General features: G+C 33.7%; 1 protein-coding gene across 1 annotated transcript; it reads right to left on the bottom strand.

Annotated features, from left to right (window-relative positions):
• Positions 1–37: 37 nt before the first annotated feature.
• Positions 38–9,809, bottom strand: LOC126653946 (transcription elongation factor SPT6 homolog). Its single transcript, XM_050347951.2, has 17 exons — positions 9,576–9,809; positions 9,414–9,491; positions 9,198–9,312; positions 9,019–9,094; positions 8,786–8,936; positions 8,565–8,700; positions 8,239–8,485; positions 7,925–8,125; positions 7,706–7,831; positions 7,214–7,600; positions 7,021–7,128; positions 6,147–6,926; positions 5,468–5,609; positions 4,219–5,390; positions 2,801–3,010; positions 2,181–2,676; positions 38–1,065 (listed from the first exon to the last, which is right to left on the bottom strand). The coding sequence occupies exons 1-17, from the start codon at positions 9,607–9,609 to the stop codon at positions 650–652; spliced, it is 4,875 nt and encodes a 1,624-aa protein (XP_050203908.1). The 5' UTR covers positions 9,610–9,809; the 3' UTR covers positions 38–649.
• Between the last annotated feature and the right edge of the window lie 11,760 nt (positions 9,810–21,569).

Genomic DNA, 21,569 nt, shown 5'->3' with positions numbered 1-21,569 from the left:
AATAGATATGATGAAAACAGATTGTTGCACAACAATGTAATTCTAAATTTTTAACATTGATATATGATTTCATGTCCTATTTAAAAATGAAACTCAAATCACAAAATTTAATGCAGCCTTTATCCACATTACTATTTTACATGCTATGTTTCCCTAAAAAATTAACCGAGCCTTATGCTTGTAAGCCTCGATTCCAACATTACAAGGTTAGATCATAAATATGTCAATTCAACCGACAGAAATCATTAAAAGTTCAAACTGAAGAATTGCATCTACATATCAGATTTCCATCCCTTTTTCAGTAACATTCTCTCACCGGAGGGTAATAAATAACAGACATCCCTACTTCAAATATTCCATGCGTTTATACTTCTTAAAACTCTCCAATCATCAGTCGTAACTTGCCTCGAGAAGACTTTATATATTCAAATCAGTCAGGGAAGAGTTGTCTCATTTGCAGCACCAACATAAAGACTAAAGATGCACCATCGATTTAATAGCACGACATTTACATAGGGCACAAAATTAACAGGGTCGAGATAACGAACCTTGTTTTCAGCTTTTACCATATCCCTACGCTAATCCATATTTAGCCACAAACAATCTCCCAATAAGCGCCAGGAAAGAAAAATCAGTGAGATCTGTGACTTCACCAACCACCACCACCACTGCCGCCGCCGCCACTATTAGCTCGTGACTCGGAGGAAGCTTTCTTAAAATTACTACCCCATCCAGAATTTACATTGTCAGAGCCACCGCCAGTCCAATTCCCACCACCCCCACTGACACTGCCACTGCCATTGCCACTTCCACCAGTTCCCCATCCACCAGGAAAAGCTTCCCTGCCAGGAGAGTTCTGGACCTTGGCACCAGGGAAACTCCCCCAGCCAGAATCACCATCTTTGGCTACTGAATCCCATTTGGAATTGCCATCTTGCCTCTCACTGCCAGTGCTATTTCCTTTGCTATTATAAGAGCCACGACCCTGTCCTCTACCGCCATAAGGCCTTGGCAATCCACTTTGGTGGCCTTCTCGACTGTTGCCACTTCTATAATCGTTTCGACCTGTCAAAACAGAATATTGATTAAATTAAGAAATGGATTTACAATTCGCTATTAACTAATTCATAAGCTACATGACCTATTGAATATTTGTATAACAAACAAAAAGAAAAGATACACTTTATGAACCAAAATCCAAATAAGCAGCAGCTACATATTCTCAACTTCTCCTAACTTGGAAGCCGAATGGAATATTGCAGCAGAGTATGAATATATGACTTTAACCATAGGATGACCCATGCTGAATTTGAAAAATGCAGGGACTTATAAGCAATTACTCGTCATCTAATCTCATATAAGTAGGTAGAAACCATATCAATGAAAATAAAAAGAACTCGAGCAAGCACCACCAATCAGAATAGTTGCAGTTATTCACGAAAAGTTGAAGACTACACAAGATATCTGCGATACAAACAGATAATCAGATTTCATTCAAATCAATTAAGTTCTCATTTACATCCATAATTAATGTTTCCATTTTTTTGCTTATAAGGGCAGTCTAGTAATATAAAAGGAGACTCCAACCTGGAGGCCTCTCTGATATTGGAACCAACCGGTTGGTGGTAAAGATTTAAATAGCACCTCCAATCAAAACAATGGATGGAAGGAAGAGAATAAAACAATTGTTAATTGGTGTAAAAATATGCCTGTAAGGAACTGAATATGGATTTAAATCACAGTCATGGTCTAAATCATGGCCGCGGCCGTATGTAATGGAAACACATCAGTAACATGTTACTAACAGTCAACCGAGGCACAAATTTTTCAGGAGTCATAAAAAAGTTATAATATATATACTTAATTTATTATTTTATAGTGAAATAAAATACTGTGTTATCATATTCACAATATAATTAAATAAGCTCATAATAGAGATACATGACAATAAAATTTAAATAAAATATTAGAATATAATATGTTCATGGTACAAAATATGTGAATTAACTATCAGTTGTAGATTGTTTTTTTCCTACACTGTCATCTAAAGACAACGGCTTCAATAACCGCTATTACCTATAGATAATGGTTGATACCAACGCAAAATAAAATAACAGCTACATAACGGATGAAACGGCAACGGCAAATTCAAATCCTATAAAAAAACAATACGCACTTACCTGTCTTGGAACCATGAATAGAGGAGCGATCTCTGTCAAAAGATTGACCTCTCCAACCACCTTCATTTGTGGAACCACCCCAGCCACCACCCATAGTTGCCCCTGAAGAGCCCCCAGTTGTTGGGCTTCGCATTGGTACCATGGCAGCAACTGATCTAATTGATGGTCCTGATTCATGTACAGGATCATCAATGTGCCTCTGAAAATATGATACCAGGCGATTGATGTCTACAAACATCCTTTTCCGAAACTTGAATCCCTTGGGGTACAGACCAACATACTCATGATGCGGATTTGTGCTTCTAATATAAGTCAGAATAAATGTGCCAGGGTGCTCATGTGCAATGCCAAAAGAATAAACTATTCTTGTTGGGTAGTCCAACTTCTCAACCTTGAGTTGTTCGTCAACTTCTGCTTTGGTTCCCCTTCTAAACTTCCGATAACTTAGCATCGACTTAAGATGAGCCACCAAGGGGTCAACATAGCGGTCCATTAGCTGCATTTAGAAGGCAATACACATAAATTATACTTTTTACAACTATTTAAAATAAACTAAAACAATAAGCCAATTAAGCCAGTGCCTCAGGACTGGGATACACATAATCATATTAGAGACTTACCTCGTCCAAATCCTCAAAAGTGTCCTCCCCAATTTTCAGGGTCTTCCCAATACGCAGTAAACTGGTTATATCTTTGAGTTCCTTTCCTCCTTCAACAATATCCTTGTGAGCATAAACTCCATCATAAATTTTTAGAGTTAAAGTTAAATACGATGGCCCTCGAGAACTAGGACGAACTATACTTTCCCCAGGATCCTTGTCAGATAAGAACTGTGGAAGGCAATAGCAAAATAAGTGTTTAGACTAAACATCAATTTGTTTAGAAAAGCAAGACATGTTCTATATAAATAACAATGAACAAAGGGTCAACGCGCCCACTAAACTTGTTTCACGGGGTCATCTAACCCAATTTATACTTTTTTGAGCAACTAACCCAAAAACTCTTCATTTTTGGGTCAAGTAACCCCATAATTGTATTTTCAAAACGCGTAAAATACAAATCGGAGGTGAGGGATGCAAAAAAGTAATTAGATACGTCCCTAATTGTTGCGATATAATTATCCTAAATCTGTTTTTTAAAATAAAAATATAAATTATGGGGTTATTTGACCCAAAAATGAAGAGTTTTGGGGTTAGTTGCTCCAAAAAGTATAAATTGGGCTAGATGACCCCGTATCACAAGTTTAGGGGGCGTGTTGACCCTTTGTTCAAATAACAATCATTAAAAAGAACAAGGAAAGTAATAAAGATAAGTCATCAAAAATCATCGATACGAACAATCATTAATAGCATGCCAACCCTTCAAGACCATGATATTAATAATCATAAAGAGAACAAATTTATATTAAATGTATATATGAAGCATCTAATTCTATACAAGGGTTATTTTAAATTTATTGTTGCTACTGAGAACAATACCAGCCTGGATATGTCAGCAACCATTATCTAACTGATTACACATAATATGGTTAAATCTTCAAAGGAACTAAAAAGCAAATGTCCAATAGCTTGGTTGCAACACCCAAAGGTTTAACTGGAAATGCAAAAATTATTTTAGGTAACCAAATGGCCTCGGCCCATGTGAAACTAGAAGCCTCATGCACTAAGGATGCACTCCAAAGGTATACAGTCTCTGGCAAGTATTCAACACTTGTCATTTATTATAGAAGCTTACCAAGAAACCATTTCGTTTGTTCAGCAAGAAAAAGATTACACAAGATGCAACAACATTACCCGTCCAAGGAAGGTAGTGAAGATTAAGTTGATACCGACAAGACAGAAAAAAAACACAATATTGCTGCCTAGGGGTCATGAACGACATTGTTAGCATTATTTATTCCTAGGAGATGAAGTCTACATACATTAGCACCAAGGGGCTTAACCATACACAGGCAAATAACCCATACGACTACAGGTGATTTGAAGTTAATTTGATTTATCAGATAAAAGTATATAATCCCGAGGTATCAAGAAAGTACCTCCATTGCTTCATCAGCTGTTATATTCTGAAAGCGAGGATGAACAATCATCCTAGGCTTAAAGTGTTTCTTTGCTAACTCCTTTTCTTTGCGAGCTTTTTCTTGCGCACTCTGCAGGCTGCTTCGATCTTCATGGTAATAAGGATCTAAAATGCGGACTTGCTGATGTCGGTTATTTCTCATTTCACCCTCCTTGCATACCAAGAATACCTGATACCTATTTTTTTGAATTGATTTGATCTTGCAGGTTAGCATATCACCTTCATGCAGCCTCTCAGCCAGCTCAGGTATATCCCGCCAATCATCTGCATAGTCTTCCTTCGTGAGTATTCCAGTTAATCCTGATTCCAGCGCACATATTGCCTTTCCACCTTGCAATCTGCGAACAGTGACCTCTATTATTCTCCCTTCAGCAAGGGTTTCATCAGTTTCACCTGAAATCATGTAGAACTCCTCATCCTGGGTAGGTTCTTTATACTGTTTGCGCCAATCCTGAAAACCCTGTATCAGTTCCCCTTTTATATCCTTCAAAGTCTCCTTCTTATTTTCACGCTTCTTATCAACGACATAAACATCAATTTTAAGAGATTTTAATAAATTAGGCCTGTCTCTAACATGTTCTATTGCCATCTCGAGTGCTTCATCATCGTCATTTGCATCACCGTTGTCAATCTCATAAACATCTTTCGCCATCTCCTGCGCTAAAACATAAGATTCTGGATGTATCCTAGTATCATCCAACAAATCAATAAATTGGCTGCTGCTAGCTGCCAGCCCACTACGCCGGACACGCAAAAAACCAACTGCATTTACAAAAACTTTTTTACCAAGTCCATGGACTGTCACAAAGTCTTTCCGAGTGAAAATTGCTCCAGCCCTTACCAAAGACCTCTGCAAGGATGCTGCCTTTCTGGGACCAAGTCCAGAAATGAACTGCAATGGGGCAAACAACCATTCATGGCTAGTAGCCATGTTAACATCAAGGCCCACCTTGTTAGTGACATCTACCATAACCTGTTCCACCATTGCATATTTCTCATCAGAATTAAGAAAATTCTCCAAAGGGCTGAGTTTCCAAGACAAAATCTCTCTAGACGGTCCACAAAGTGTTGCAACCATTGCCAATGGATTTTGCAGATAACGACCAAGAGCAACAGCTCGCCTAACAATGCCTGAAGAAACAAGCCAAGTTATAATAGTTTTCACTAACAGAAAATTTGAAAAAAAAAATAGCAATGTAGCATGGTACCTGGCTGACCAGCTAGTTGGTCAGACGAAATTCGAGAATTCTCATAAAGGCGAGGCAAAGCTTCATCGCCATAAACAATGCTCAACTCATCCATCTCGTGTCCAACATCTCGAGGGTTTTCCTCCACCATCTTAAAAATGATCTGATAAAGGTTGGAGGAAAGAAAAATGCACCAGAAAAGATATGCTTCATTAGAACCACCTTATAAGACTGAGTCAAGCAAACTCAGTAAAAGAAGAACACATTTAAGCAGCTAAATGCTAAGAAATTCCTTAAAAAGGGCCAAAAGATCTAGTTGATAATGAAAGTGTGATAGCTACAGCTTATTCAAGCTATAGGATTATAGCTGCTGATGTTTAAAAACTCAGAATGCTGAACATTAGCTCTAAATCAAGTAGGGAACCATCAAGAATCACACATCAATGCCAAGAAAAATACAAGCTCTGGAAGCCTAGTTTCACAAACATTCTAGTAAATTCAAGAAATGTTCTCACTCAAATTCAAGTAATAGCAACAAGATGTTGCATCACTAACTATTGTTTTCCACTATGAAAAGGACAGGCATGATTAAAGAAGCTAAAACCAGTTCAGATTTGATTTAATCAAGAAGGGATGGCACTCAAGGAGCGATTTTTCTGTATAAATTCAAAGAATTGAGATAGCGTCAACTAAAAATTACCTCGTAAATGTCATCCTTAAGCCTTGTACAAGACAAATTCACAGCTCCTAGGACAACCACATGTGGCTGGTGATCAGTCATGAACTTCAGAACAAGCTGCTGGTCACGTTTCTTTTGTTGTTGGTCATTGACGTTTTGAGATCGCAATGTAAGGGAGCCAGCATAAAGTACATCTAGCACCTCGCCAGATGAATCTAACATCACAAAAGTGGTGGCTGGCTTTCCAGGGCCCCAACAGCAGGCCATGACCCTTGGAGCAGCTTCATCATCTGAAGAAATATCATTGTCTTTCCGTTGATATGGACCTACAGAAACTTTATTCCACAAAACCTTCCCATACTCCCACAACAACAAATTTTTAGCTCTACTCGTCAACAAGGATCTTGCTTCTTTCTCCATCGAAGGCAACAGAAAATTATGTAATGCATCCTTCAGTATCAGACTCCTTTGCTCATTCCATAGTTGAGCAGATTTACTAACACCATCACTAAGATAATGTTCTTCGCAGTCGTGAATCAACTGATTCATTATTTTCTCTGGAAGCTTAAATGTAACTTGAAGAAGCTTCTCCTCTTCGGCCTTTTGGATAAGCAACCATTGAGCATCCTCAAACATGTTCACTGGCTTTTCCCTGAGCCACTTCACGTTTGCAAATTGATGAAAATTATCGATTGCAGAATTTCCATCTGGTGTTGGACTTGTTGATACAACAGCATTATCCACATACATTGCACGTACATGTTTCCTGATACTTGGCTCACAACTTATCTCAACTGCAGCCTGAAAGAATCCAATACATACCAGATAAAAAGAAGTGCTCATATTTGGATCTAATGGGCATTTATTTGTAGCAAATATGGGTAACAAAAAGTACCATGTGTCTGGCTCCTTTAAGAACAGCTTGTGGATTTTCAAACATCACACATGTAAAATTTGAAGCCATCTCCTCTGGTGTTTCTTTTGCATTCTCCACGAAGCTCCCCTACAATTAAACGCAACAAGAGAATAAGATAAATGCAAAAAAAATTAATCTCTATAAGCCCGCAACGACAACAATATGAACTCACCATCTTTGTTAAGGACAAGGCCATTCCAAGTTGCTCAGCACTGAACCCAAACTTGTTTGCTACTTCCCATAGTCCAGCCTTACTGCAGACACTATATTGGGATTTCCTTTTGGGCCTCTTATACTGACCTTCATCCACACCCGCCTCACCTGGAGGGAAATGTAAATTAAACTTAGCATCAACATCTTCAACTTCTCTTTCTGATTCTGCAGCCTTGAGTGACGTAAGAATAGAATCAAACAGCTGCTGATTTAGATCAAGTCTTGTTTCATCATATATCCGCCTAGATTCTTCCTCAAATCTTTTATTATAGTACGACTTTAAAGCAGTCTTTCGCTTTTGAAGAAGTAACCACTTCCGATCCAAGTCATGAATTGCCCAAAGCACCTAGAAAGTAAGGACAAAAGCATTAGATTTTGAAATCTTGATCCTTATCATAATTATGTTCATTAAAGCATGATAAAGGCAGCAGGTCCAACGACGAGCTATTACCTTATGCCACTTGAGCATAGGTGGTCTGTCAGACTTATCATAACTATCATCATCAGCTTCATGTTGTTCTGGATCTTTCAGCAAGCTTAAACATTCCTCCTTTCGATACATAGCAATGAATGGGACCTAGAACAGAATATAATAGAAAATGATAACAGACAAGCATAGAATATTTAGACGAATAAGAAAAAGTTCCAATGTAAATCGATAAATACTTACATCTAACTTATGAAAATGGCGAAATTCCAAAAACCGGCAGATGTCATCCCTATCTAAAGGCACATGCTTTCCTTCATTACTGGATCCCCTTTCTTGAAACAATGGCACTACACCACTCGCAAGTTGATTAAGTATCCAGTTGCACTCATTTGATAAACTGATAGTATCAGTTGGAGGGGAACCAGTGCTTTCTTCAGATATCTGAATAAAATTTAAAATGTAAAAAAAAAAAACAGATGGTGATTCCTTCAAATGATGCAATCCGAAACAAAGTACCAAAAGGAAAAATAAATACAAAATATAGATGTATTAACCTGCATTCTTTCTGGAATATCAATCACCCGGATTTGCTCATCTTTCTCAGTCATGTATTTCTCAGAAAGTATAGTCGGTTCAAATTCCTTATCCAATCTTGTTTCCTTCCACTCACTAGATTCTAACTCCTGTTTCCGGCGAAGCAGCAAGTCATCAACATCCCCAAATAATTCATGAGCTTCCTGCAAAGAAGATGAGGCAATTCCAAATGCTTGCCGAGATTTCTTTTTCTTCAACTTCTTGCGTCTACATAATAAGCACATCGATTAAAGACATTTCCATGCAGCAGGACCAAGCATACAACACAAGCCATGTAAAATCATACCTAATCGGAGCTCCATTCTCATCAACTTCTTCTTCATCCACAATAAAATCCGCCATCTCGTCCTCATCACCAATGTCCTCATCCTCGTCCTCTTCTACCCGCTCGTCCTCTTCAGCGATATCCTCAAGATGTGCGCCTACGATATCACAGTACATGATTATGCTGTGAAATAAAAAAATATAAGATTACTATATAAAGGAACAGGATATCTATATACACACCTTCGTCATGGCCAAATAATTCATGCTTAACCCTCTCCTCAGCAGTTCTCCCGCCCTTACCACTTCCATCAAACTCCTCATCAGAAAGCCCAAAGTGCTCGTCATCAGTATCCCTCTGCGCTTTCTTCAGCCGCTTAAATTTTTTGCTATCCTGATCAAACATAAGGTAGAAAACTCGTAAATAACAGAATAAGCATTCAAGGCAGAGATAGCATAAAAGAACAAGCAGCAACCTTTGGACGGTGATGAAAGGCATTGTTGTCCCGAAGAAGCTCGTAATCTTCATCATCAAGGACATCCTCAGCTTCCCTATTAGAGTTGAAAGAGCAGCTTTAGACAGAAAAAACACCATAGTGTAATGACATGTATCAAACTAAATAAAATTAAATACTCCCTCAATCATGCACACAACCTTTTCTTCTTTTTCTTCTTCTTCCTGTGTCTTTCTTCATCGCTGTCAGCCCCGTCTTCTTCTTCAACATCATCCACAATAAAATCATCCTTCTCATACTCATCTTGCCCTTCCTCTGCAACAAAACCACAACTATAATACTACATACAGACTAAAAAAAGTTGAACAATCAAACTCTAACAGCAAGAACTAAAATACTATCAAATTATCGCATACCGTCTTCTTCATCCTCGTCATCATCGGCGGGCCCAGCTTCCACAGCTTCCCTCTCATCATCTTCGTATTCAATCTCATCTGCAGAAATTAAGAAGAAGAAAAAAAAAAGCTAAATAGAAGTCGACAATAAAAAAGATGGACAAATTCTAGGGTTTTGTGTACCTTCATCATCAGAAACGACGTTATTTTTTCCCATTCTGCGGAATCAAAATTAGAATTTGTGGTGTTACTGTCGAATGATGAACTTACGCAGATTTGGGGAAAATTAAACTCTTAAAAATTTAAACTGTCGAATAATGAAATTAAACTTTTAAAATTTTTAATTGAATGCTAAATCTTCTAAATGAGGCTCACTCTCCGTGTCTAGGTCCTCCAACCTTTGATGTTTCTGGTTCGACCCGACCTATTTGTTTAGCATTAAGATTAAAAAAAAAATTAGTAATTTCTGTTTACTCTTTTTATTCTTATATTTTTTGTTAGTTTAATCTTTTACCCCCGCTTTATATTTTTAAATTATGAGAAAAATATTGTCAATTTTTTTGTCAAAGACTAGTCTTCATTATATCAATATGATCTAGGGGTGTTAATATGGGTCATGACACGATAACACAATTCGCCTGACCCGTAAGTTTGGCGAATCTGGGTTGAGACTTAGCGGGTTCGTGTCGAAAACGTGTCAACCCGTTTATGACACGAAATAAATGGGTCGTGTCACGGGTTGGCTCGCGAACCCGTCTAACTCATCTAACCCGTTTACAAATTATATTATTTATAACAATATAAAAAAATAGTTATAGATATAAAAAATAAAAATAAAATTATTAAATTAATTAATTAATATATAAATAAATTTAATTATATTAAAATCTTATAATTTGAATATTAATTGATAAATTTGAGGTAAAAAAATATATTTATATGATTTAAAACATTCTTAAATGTTAAGTGGGTCGTGTTAGTCGTGTCATGTTAGCCGTGTAATTGTTAATCGTGTTATCCGTTTATCTTAATGTGTTAATTGTGTCGTGTCGTGTCACTCGTTTACAATCTGTGTTGTGTTAGGGTTGGAAATTTTGACACGATTAGTTAAATGGGCCGTGTTCGTGTTGATTCTAATCGTGTCGACAGAGTGGGTCGACACGACACGAACACGACCTGCCAACCCATTTTGACACCCCTAATATGATCAATATAATGGTGCATATGTAGAGAAAAGTTTTAGGCAGACTTAGTCCATCACGTTATTTGTGGACTAAACCTATCACATTAGGACATGTCATTAAAATGATTACAAGTGAGCCATTCCAAAACTAAATGATGAGATTTGCAAAAGCAGTCATAGACAAAAAAAAATTAATTACCAATAGACCACCCAAATAATAACAATGTATTAAGAGAAATAATCATTGAAATAATTTTATCATCCTTAAAAGAAGAATTTTCGATATCATGAAGATAGTCTGTGAATAACAGCTCCTCTATCACGTCTGAAATCTCAATGCATCGTCTACAATTAAAAAACGTCCAACTCCTGCCAAGATAAAATTATTCTGCCAACTAGTATATACATCTTCTGTAGTTACTTTATTAATTTTAATAAATTAAAAGTTATTTTATCCATTTTCCACCGTTAGATGAAATTAATCTAATGGTAAAATAAATAAAATAAATAAAAATAAAGTAATTCATCAAAAAAGTAACTATAAAAAACCATCATATATATTTGTAATACCCCGTAAGTTTAAATTAATTAATTGGACCACGTGTCCAGCTTTGAGTCGCCGGAGTGGCGATAACAGAAAGATTTCCGAGAAATAGAGGTAAATAAAATTCAGGTAGGTCGGTTTCGGGAAAGTAATTATGAGAAATTTGATATTATATTTTAGTTTAAAAGTTGGAATTGAGACTAAAAGGAAAAATGGCAAGAAAGGTCACCAAATAAAGTTAAGGTACTAAAGTGGTAATTTGACCAATTAAGTCTCAAGAATCGAAATTTATGAACATGTGACGGGAAAATATAAATTCTTAGATAGTATTATTTATTGGATATAAAGAATACGTATACAAGTTGATTTAAGTGTTAATTAATTAAGTGATGGACTAAATTGAACAAAAAAAAAGTTTAAAGGTTAATTGGTAGCAAATAAAGAAAACAAGAACCTAAGTGGAACTTTGGCCAAACTATATAAGAATTGGAATATGAAAGAAAGGAATCAAAAGGTAGAAGAAGGATCAAGAGGCTTCACAATTCGGCGATCAACTTCGTCGCTTCGCCGTTTCGTCGTTTGGAGTCCGTTTTGAACGATTTTTGCGTCAATCCCTTCGGAATTGAAAGCTCTACCGATCCCAAGCTTCGTTTTAAGGTAAAACTTCGGGATTTGATATTGAAATTGGAAAAAGGAGGGCTGTTTTAGGTTGTTAAGTTACGGTTTTATCGAATTAATTACAAGTAGGTCGCTTTTAGCGTCTTTGGAGAACTAAGGCACGGGTTTTGTGCGAAATGATGTCTTTAGTAGGTCGGGATAGTCGGAGGGGTGCGGAACGGACCGGAGAAAGGTCTCTGGAGCTGTGCGCACGCACAGTACCTCCCGTGCGCCCGCACGGCCGATTTGAGGCACCAATTTAGTACTTTTGCCCTATTTCGACCTAGACTTCCGATTTTATGAATATTAGACCTTAAAGATGAATTAAGGACCCCGATAATTGTAAGTTTCGAGATAAGCTCGACGTTTTCGATAGTTAATGATAACGAAAAGCGTTAAGCTTGATATATATTCTTTGAATACGAGAAGCGATATTTAATATGTCGTGAATACGAAAGGAATATCGAGTTCACAAATAACGTTAAAAGTAAAACTAAAACCTAAGATTTAAAGTTATTACATATATAAGCATGAAAATCACGTCTAATTATAAAACGTTAATTAATATGTATCAGACGTGTCAGCGAGCGGTGAGGTCAGCAGACGTGGGATAGTGCGAGCATATTATCACATCGACCACGTTATAGATTGGATAGTTGTCACTGTGAGTTGCACTTTACTTTCATGTATTATATATAAAAGTTATTTGATGTTATATCTTATATATTATTTATTTAAACGCATCGCATTGTATATGATTTGCCGATATGTTATATGTTTTTATTGAATTTCAAGTATATTAATCTAGTATGAGATTCGAAGAAACTAGCTACCTATTGGGTGTCAATAGGCCGTGTGATCACTAGTAACCGAGTGGGTCTAGTATAGTTAGACTAGTAACGATGATTTGATAACTGTGTACGAATATGAATATGGAAGTTGGATATATGAATAGTAGATATGAGGTTGAACTATCTCGAGACCCGTATCTAGTGGGTTGAACTCGGTTGAATTATCTCGGGACCCACAACTTGGGATTAAGCTGTGGCATGAGTTGGCCAACTGAATTTTTGGGGACTATGCCATGTGGTCGCGGTTGAACTCGGTGAAACTATTCCGGGACCGGGCCAAAGGTTGAATCTTGATATATGTGATATGTGACAAGTAGGTCGTGTTAAGTTTCAGACTTTTAGTTTCGAATGGATCAAATACTTGATTATATGTATTTTCACATTATTGTGTTATTTGAAATGCGATGTTATTTTATAATATCGTTAGTAAATTGCAAACTCACTCAGCATAGTCTGACCCTGTTGTTGTTTAAACATTTTCAAGTGCTTAGTGTCTGGACCTAGCTAGAGGTCGGTGTTGGGATCCGGAAGTCAGCAGTACATGTATAGTTCTTAACTTCCGTAGAGCTGCAGTAGTGGTCCTGTGTCGACAGAGTCGTGGCCTTGACAGCAGTGTATTTTGGTTTTATGTTTTACTTGTTATCTATGTTTATATATATATATATTGATTTATCGTTATTTTAGTTCTAAATATTGAGATAGTATAATTTTAAACAGATGCATTCCATTGTGATTGTAGAAACAAATATCGTTGTTGTCAATGTTTCAAAAAAATATATATAATTGTTAAAAATGGTAACTTCATCGTGAAAAAGAATAGTGTCAAAATAGTGATATAAAATCACGCCAAAATAGCCAAAATAGTGATATAAAATCATGCCAAAACTAGGTAGTACAGATATTTAAAAGACATAAAAAATGGTATATGGTCAAATGACATTTAAAAAACAAAAGTAAACAAAATACACGAAATATGAAAAAAGTGTGTTAATAATAAAAATATAAGGAATATTTATAAATATTTAAAGTTACAAATTTTATATATACTAGATTTAATTTATATATTTACGACAATTACTGAAATATATTATTAAAATTGTAATACCCCAAAAGATTAAATTATATATTTGGGCCACGTGTCCAGTTTTGAGTCGCTGGTGTGGCAATATCGGAAAATTTTCTGAGAAATTGAGGTAAATAAATCTTAGTAGGTAGGTTTCGGAAAAGATTGTCGTGAGGGATTTAATATCATATTTCAGTTCTAAAGTTGGAATTGGAATTAAAAAGGAAAAAATGGCAAGAAAAATCGAGAAATAAAGTTTAGGTACTAAAATAGTAATTTAGCCAATTAAGTTTTAAGAATCGAGATTATGAACATATGACGGGAAAATATAAATTTTTGAACTGTATTATTTATTGGATATAAATAATACGTACATAATCGAGTTAAAGTGAATAAGTAATCGTTTAGTTAAAAGTATAAGTTTAAACGAGAATTGGTTTAAGATTAAAAAGTGAGGGATCAAAAGAATCTTTTAACCAACATATATATATATATATATATATAAGAAAATGATATGAATCATAAGATCAGAGAAGAGAAAAAGCTTCAGGAGAAGGGTTTCGACGATTATCTTGCGATCAACACGGTTTCGCCGTTTCTTGTCGGAATCACGCGTTTTTGGTGCCGGTCTCTTTGGAATTCAACCCTCTACCTTCCCCGAGCTTCAAAACAAGGTAAGTCGAATGTTTTATCACGAAAAATGGATGGATAAAGGCTGTTTTGAGTTGTGACGCTACGGATTTACCGAAAGTGATAAAATCATGTTGTTTTTGGATGTTTTGGTTAGCTTTGAGTTGGGTTTTATTAAGCTAGCATGTCGGAGTGGTTTTGCAGAGGTTGCAGAGTCGGGAAAGTGGCCTTGCGCTGCTGGAATCGCGCCCAGCAGGGGGCGCGACGCGCTGGCAGCCAGCGCGACGGGCCAGAAATGGCCCTGGCGCGACACGCCTCTCCCTTTTCAGGGGAGGCGCTGGCAGCCAGTGCGACACGAGGAAGAGGGGCACGATGTGCCCCTCCCTAAAAACACTCGGCACGACGTGTCGAGGCCCGGCACGCGTGCCCTATCTCGACATTGACTTCCAGGTTTTTTAAATACGCAAATGAACATTATTATGATAAGTGAATCGGTATAAGCATATCGATTAAATAAAGATTCAATTAAGAAGTTATCAGAATTGAGAATCGAATATGAAGTAAAATAATAATAACCTAAATTTATAACATAGGGTTTTAGATTTATAAGATTCACGTTTATGTACTAGACGTGTATTTGACTTATATATATATCAGACGTGTCAACAAACGATGAGGTCATCAGACGTGGGTTAGTACGAGCTTACTATCATATTGACTTCATCATAGATTGGATAGCGGTCACTGTGAGTTGCACTTTACTTTCGTGTATTATTTATTTATGTAATTTGATATTAAATCTTGTATTATTATTTAAACGCATCGCATTACGTATAGTTTTCTAGATTATTATATATGTTTCTATGAAGTTTTATATACGAGAAATTAGTATGAGATCCGAAGAAACTAGCTACCTATTTGGTGTCAATAGGCTGTGTGATCACCAGTATTGAGTCATTATGAGAAATGATTTAATATACATGTATGACTTGATTATGAATACGAATTTCAAAGTTGGTTATATGAATGCGATACGAGCGAGAACTCGGTTAAAGTAACATGAGCCCCGTATCTAGTGGGTTGGACCCACACTTTGGGGATTAAGAAATTGGTCGCGACTGACGTGGTTGAGCCATAATAGTTTCCGGGTCGGACCATTCGGATCATTTTGATTTGAATATTAGTAAGTTAGATTAAGTTTCAGGATTTTAGTTTCGAACGGATTAAATAATTGTTTATATATATTTTTATATTAATGCTTATTTGAAATGCGATGTTATGTTTTTATAATAATACCGTTAGTAAAATGCAAGCTCACTCAGTATTTTCTCAAATACTGACCCCTCACTTTTGATGTCTTTAAGGTGCTTAGTGTCTGGACCTAGCTAGAGGTCGTTTTGGGATCCAGAAGTCAGTCATACATGTATAGCTTCTTGACTTCCGTAGCGCTGCAGTAGTGGCCCTGTGTCGACAGAGTCGTATCCTTGACAGCAATACATTTTGAGTTTTATATTTTACTTGCTGTCTATGTTTATATCTTTTTATAGGCTACATATGATGTGTTTTGTTCACGGCACCAGATGCCGGTGATATGTTTATAATATACTAGTACGTATATACTCCCGTGAGGCCAGTTTGTACAAGGTACAGTAACTAGAGCCCACGTGGATGTCAGAAAATTTAGTGTGAATACTTGTATATATGTGTTTGCTTCCGTTGGTGATGTCATTAGTTGTTTAATTATATGAGAACAAGTTTTTAATAAATTTAGCCTTGCTACGGGTTTTGGAGGTAACACTCCCATTCCCTAGCGCCGGTCTCGGCTCAATAATTTGGGTCGTGACAAAAATAGATTCAAATTTTAAGTTTATAACAAATAAAAATCTTCAAATTTTATGAAAATTTTTAAGTTTTTAAGTATTTTGTAAATATTATGAAAATATTATGTAATTCTACAAATATTTAAATATGAAATATCTTGTAGTAATTTGAATAATAAACTTTATGGATAATTGATTAGATCTCGAATGAGTTTTCGGTTTCTAAACTGAAAGCACAACTATATTGAAGTATTTGTGCTTCCTTAGCCAAAATAATGATGTAAAATCACGCCAAATAACAAACAGTTTTATTGATTCACAATTTTAAATATTAATAGATTATCTCAAAGAAATATTAAAACTCTTAATAACGAAATCAAATGTCACACAAAGATGAGAAAAACATTTGTCTGACTTTAAAATAGAAGTTTTAGCAATAATAATGATTTTTGAGAAGTTAAAACAAGCAAACCAACAACAAAAATATCGAACAATGGCATGCAACCAACTATTGATGAGAAAATATTCAAAAAAAAAAAGATTAAAACTAAGCTCTAATAAGGAAATAAAATTTGAAATAAGAGTTAAACTTTTAAATTTTAAATATTAATTTCGATCCATTTGATAGGTGAAAAAATAATAGGACATGATGTTGTGATTTTGATTTCTTTTTTTTTTCGCATTTTATTTTAATTTGTTTAAACTATTTAGATATATTCAAACAGTTTAATTACATAATTATCAAGTTAATTATTATTATTATTATTATTATTTTGATATTTTTATAAAGTAACAATTTTATAGTGTGTTTTTGACTGTATATTAGTTTCTGATCTCGTTTTTGTACCATTTTTTTATTTTGCACACATTCGATGAAATGCTTCAACATGTTGTTGTACACTTTTATAAGGTTTCAGGCTATTTCATAATTACTAAATGTGTAACTAAACTTTGTATTTGTTATTAATTCTTCATATGATTTCTTAATTTTCTATAACGTTTTATAATTAGTGAGTGTGTATATTAAATTTTATGTATGCATCGAAGCTACACAACACTTGTAAAGAGCTTGGAAATCTTCAGAAAAAATATAAAGAAAAATGATAGAAATATCGACTATTTTATTTATATATGCACAATTTAGTTATATACGAGTTCAAATGGTTTCAAAAAAAGTATATAGTGTCAAATTAGTTTTCAATGGTTTCATATAGTTTTAAAAGGTTCTATAGTTCCGCTTGGTTTGAAAAGATTTCAAAATCTGTAAAAATTAATTCAAATTAGTTTCATAAGGTTTCTTACAATTTTAATTCATTTCAAAATGTTTTATATAGGTTAATAAAAGTTAATTTCAATTAGTTTCATATATTGCACAAGTATATGCCTTTATTTATTTTTAAGGGTTTTATATAGACCCATATAAATTAATTTTAATTAATTTCATAAGATTTTACACAATATCATACAGTTTAACATGCTTGCATACAAAATAACTCTATATTGGTATTAGTGACTATAAAAAGACTTCTGCATAGTTAATCATATGGTAAAATTACAAAAAAGACCTAATGTGGCTTTGAGTACGAAAATAAAAGAGCAAAACTGGCCTCCGCATATATCATAATTTGCACTTCCATCACTTGTTTAAAATCAAAAGCTATGAACCCTTATTTTTGTTTCCATTAATATTTTAGTCTCTATTTATTTTTTATGTTAGTCAACTAAGTCAAAGGACTTAACTAAAAAATTAAATTTCAGCTTAATCCTTAAATATATTTTTGACATAAATATTAAATAAAAATTTATTTTTTATGAGATTCAATAGATATTAAAATAAGCCATATGGGGGACTTGTGATAATAACCTAAATGGAACAGCTGCAATAAGCCACGAGTTGAGCCCATTGAAGCATAAGTATATAAAACCAGACAAATCATTACTGAGTAGACACACCTAACCGAGACTAATGTATATCGATTACAGTCATAACCGGGGTCACCATCACATCCAAAGCATGCCCTTCCTGGAGAATACAACCAACAGTTGTAAGTCACATCACCGAGGATACTACTTCATCGGACCATGCCTCCTTTATGAATGTGGCTCCAACCGACTTTGAAGTTAGACCGAGTATACCTCTTTGACTGAGATTACTAACACCGACTAAAGATAAGAAACATTTCATGACAATCCGTACTTCTGAGTCTAGGCATTTTCAGGAAAAGATCTTTAATATTTTTTGTAGGTATAATTTTCCTTCAACATATGGGGTTAGGCAACCCGATTACCGAATGTGAGCCTTTGGGTATTCTGGTTCACCTTGGGAGGCGGGTATTACAATTATTTTATTTCTTTTTTCGTTTTTCAAGTTTTATTTTGTGCGATCTTGTGGAACTTTTATACATTTAAAGAAGTTTTGAGCTAATTAGAGCATCTCCAATACAATGCTAAAATGGAATGCTAATGCTATAATTTAGCATTAAGTCTTAAAATGCAACTCCAATGCAGTGCTATAGTTTGTGGTAAATTTAGCATATGCTATATCACGTGCTAAATTTAGCAGACTATAGCATATGCTAAACTACAACAACCAATAACATTTCTTTATTAATTACAATTTTACCACGGTTTTTTTTTTGCATTTATTATTTAACATTTTTTTACCTTTTTACTTTCTTCATTTTAAATTTTGTGCTTCAATTTAATTTTCCGGCCTCGATTTGATTTTTTAATGGTAAACCATATATCAATATAATAAAAAAATTATATAATTTATTTTTATAGAGTTCATCGATTCTCTTAATTATTTCTTAAAAAGCTCATTATTATATCAAAAAAATTACATTTATTTTTATTTAAAAAATTATCAAATAATTAGAAATTAATAAAATATTAAAAATTAATAAAATTTAGAGATAATTATCATAATAAATAATTATAGCACTTATTTTCAATTTTGTGCATTGGAGAAAAAATTAGAATGCTATGCTATTTATAACATTTTACCACTTTTTCATGCTAAATTTAGCATAAAAAATAGCACTCCATTGGAGATGCTATTAAGTAACCAAATTTGCAATCTTCTGGTTCAATATTCACTTACATGAGATTTTCTTGAAGTTTTCTACATTTTTGTTGTTTTTAAAGTTAAATTTTGCCAAGCTATATTTTGTTTAAAGACATTAAAGAGGAAAAGATATCCTAATATTTAAATCTCAAACCAAGATTAATTTATACCAAAACAAAAATGATTTCTCTATTTTACTAAGTTCTTCTATTAATGTAAGTACATATGTAATTCTGAGAAAACTATTACAGAGTAATTAATTAATAAAAACAAACAAGAGAACGTACCACATTGTATCATATAATAGTTTTTTGTTCCTAACATTACAAAACCAATTTCAAACTAACATAACATCAAAAAAAACTAACATAATGCAACTTCATGCTGATAGCTTCACAGTGGCACTATAAAAGTATGAATTTGATTCATTAGTTCTTGACTAATATGATAGTTGTTTCAACGATTTTATTATAACATCCGAAATATATAAATAAATAGAGAGAGAGAATAACAGTAAAAAGGAAAATAAAACAAAAATAAATAATAAAAGGATAAAAGTAGAATTGTACGTATATCCTTTAGAATAAAAATCCTGATGTGCTATTTAAAGGAAGCACATCCTCTATTTTGAAAGAAAAATAAAATATAATCAGTTGTCACCTTTGTGCACTATTTTTTGAGTTTTACAATTTGCTCAAAGAAAAGGAAAATGTACTATTTTTAATTTATTCAATTTATTGGTATAACATCTTATATCATTTCTAACCATGAGCTTGTTCGTTTTGAACTCCACCCACGTAATATCTCTTATTCTTCTTTTTTAACTTTATGACATGTCACAAAACTTTCACTCCACTTTAAGGTCATATCATATGTATGATTTTCAATTTGGTTTTCTATTGTCTCAGCTCTTCTTGTCTTTATTTTAGGTTGTAGAGATTTTTCTATCACGTTTTACAAAACTGTAACTTTTTGTTTATTTGTTAGTTTAGACTTCCAGGTAATCACTTTCAATTCTTAAATTTTTTACATGAACAAGCTTTAATTATTAAAGTTTCAAATCTGACGATTCAGTCCAAAAAAATTTAGTTATAATAATTTCATATATTTGATTGAAAATTTTAAATAAAGTAAATTACATTTATAAATGCTTTTATAAGATACTAATAATAATTATTATATTATTATAATTAACAAATATGTTATTATAAATAATTATAGGAATCGCGGATTAAGTAGATAGCCAAGTAGCATCCTCCGGTAGTTAGATTATTACGCGATCGAGGTAAGTATAGTTAATTATATTTATGTATATATGTTTGATTCGTAAATGTGGCTTATTGTGTGGTTGACATTGATATAATGGTGTTTTGATATATGATAAATTATATGTTAAGTGGTGCATTAATTATATTTTTGCCGTATTTGTTTTGAGTGTAATATAATTGGATTATGTGATGGAAAAATTTATTGAGTGTAATATAATTGGATTATGTAATGGAAAAATTTATGGATAAAAGCATGTTGGGTATATGATTAATTGTATTTAATTATATGTGACGAGTATAGTTTGAGAATATAGGCTGATGTTAAATAATAATAAGGAAGTTGACAGTTTTATTACCTAGGACTGGTTATATCCAATGAGTGAGGAATGTGAAGAGGTAGTTATGATTTCTGAAATAAATAATGTAATAAAAGTTTTGCAAGGCACTACAGTGCCCAGATATTTTAAGGAGTAAATAATATCATATGCATTTTACTAGACACTGGAGTAGTGTCGGGATACTAATGTGTTTGATATCTTGTACGATGTATATTATTAATATGATTATGATGGACGGCAAACCATTGGATATGATTTAATTAGGTTAAGCAGAGTCCTAATTAAATAAATATAATGAATTACGATTTAATTGGTCTTATTATATATGTGGGTTGTATATAAAAGTTAATGGATTCATGATTTAATTAAATGATATTATGTTTTTTTATTTTTTTGTTGTTGTCTTATATATATATATATATATATATATATATATATAAAAAAATAAAATTAGTTATATTCAGTGGCGGAACCAGAAATTCTTTCCAGCCCGGGCTAAATGTCCTCTTTTATATCTACAAAATTAAACTCGACACTCAAATTATGATTTTTTTATCACAAAATTAAAAAATTATTGATGTTCTAATAATAAATTTATACATAATTTAAATTGATTTAGTTTGATTAGATTTCATCAAGTTATTATTTTAAATATTCACAAAATATTCAATAACAAAATCCATAAACTATCCATAAAATATAATTGAAATCTAAAATAAAAATAAATATAGTCTTTACACAATAATATAAATATAT

The sequence above is a fragment of the Mercurialis annua genome, linkage group LG6, assembly GCF_937616625.2.
Source record: "Mercurialis annua linkage group LG6, ddMerAnnu1.2, whole genome shotgun sequence".
Classification (NCBI taxonomy): Eukaryota; Viridiplantae; Streptophyta; class Magnoliopsida; order Malpighiales; family Euphorbiaceae; genus Mercurialis; species Mercurialis annua.
Note: the sequence above shows the minus strand (reverse complement) of the source record. Positions and strands in the feature narration are given on the sequence as shown.

Bases quoted from the DNA above. Each gene is read 5' to 3' on its own strand.
- LOC126653946 (XM_050347951.2), bottom strand. From the start codon at position 9,609: ATGGGAAAAAATAACGTCGTTTCTGATGATGAAG. The intron at 9,492-9,575 runs GTACACAAAACC...TAATTTCTGCAG, and splicing joins CGTCGTTTCTGATGATGAAG to ATGAGATTGAATACGAAGAT. The intron at 1,066-2,180 runs GTAAGTGCGTAT...CTGTTTTGACAG, and splicing joins TATTCATGGTTCCAAGACAG to GTCGAAACGATTATAGAAGT.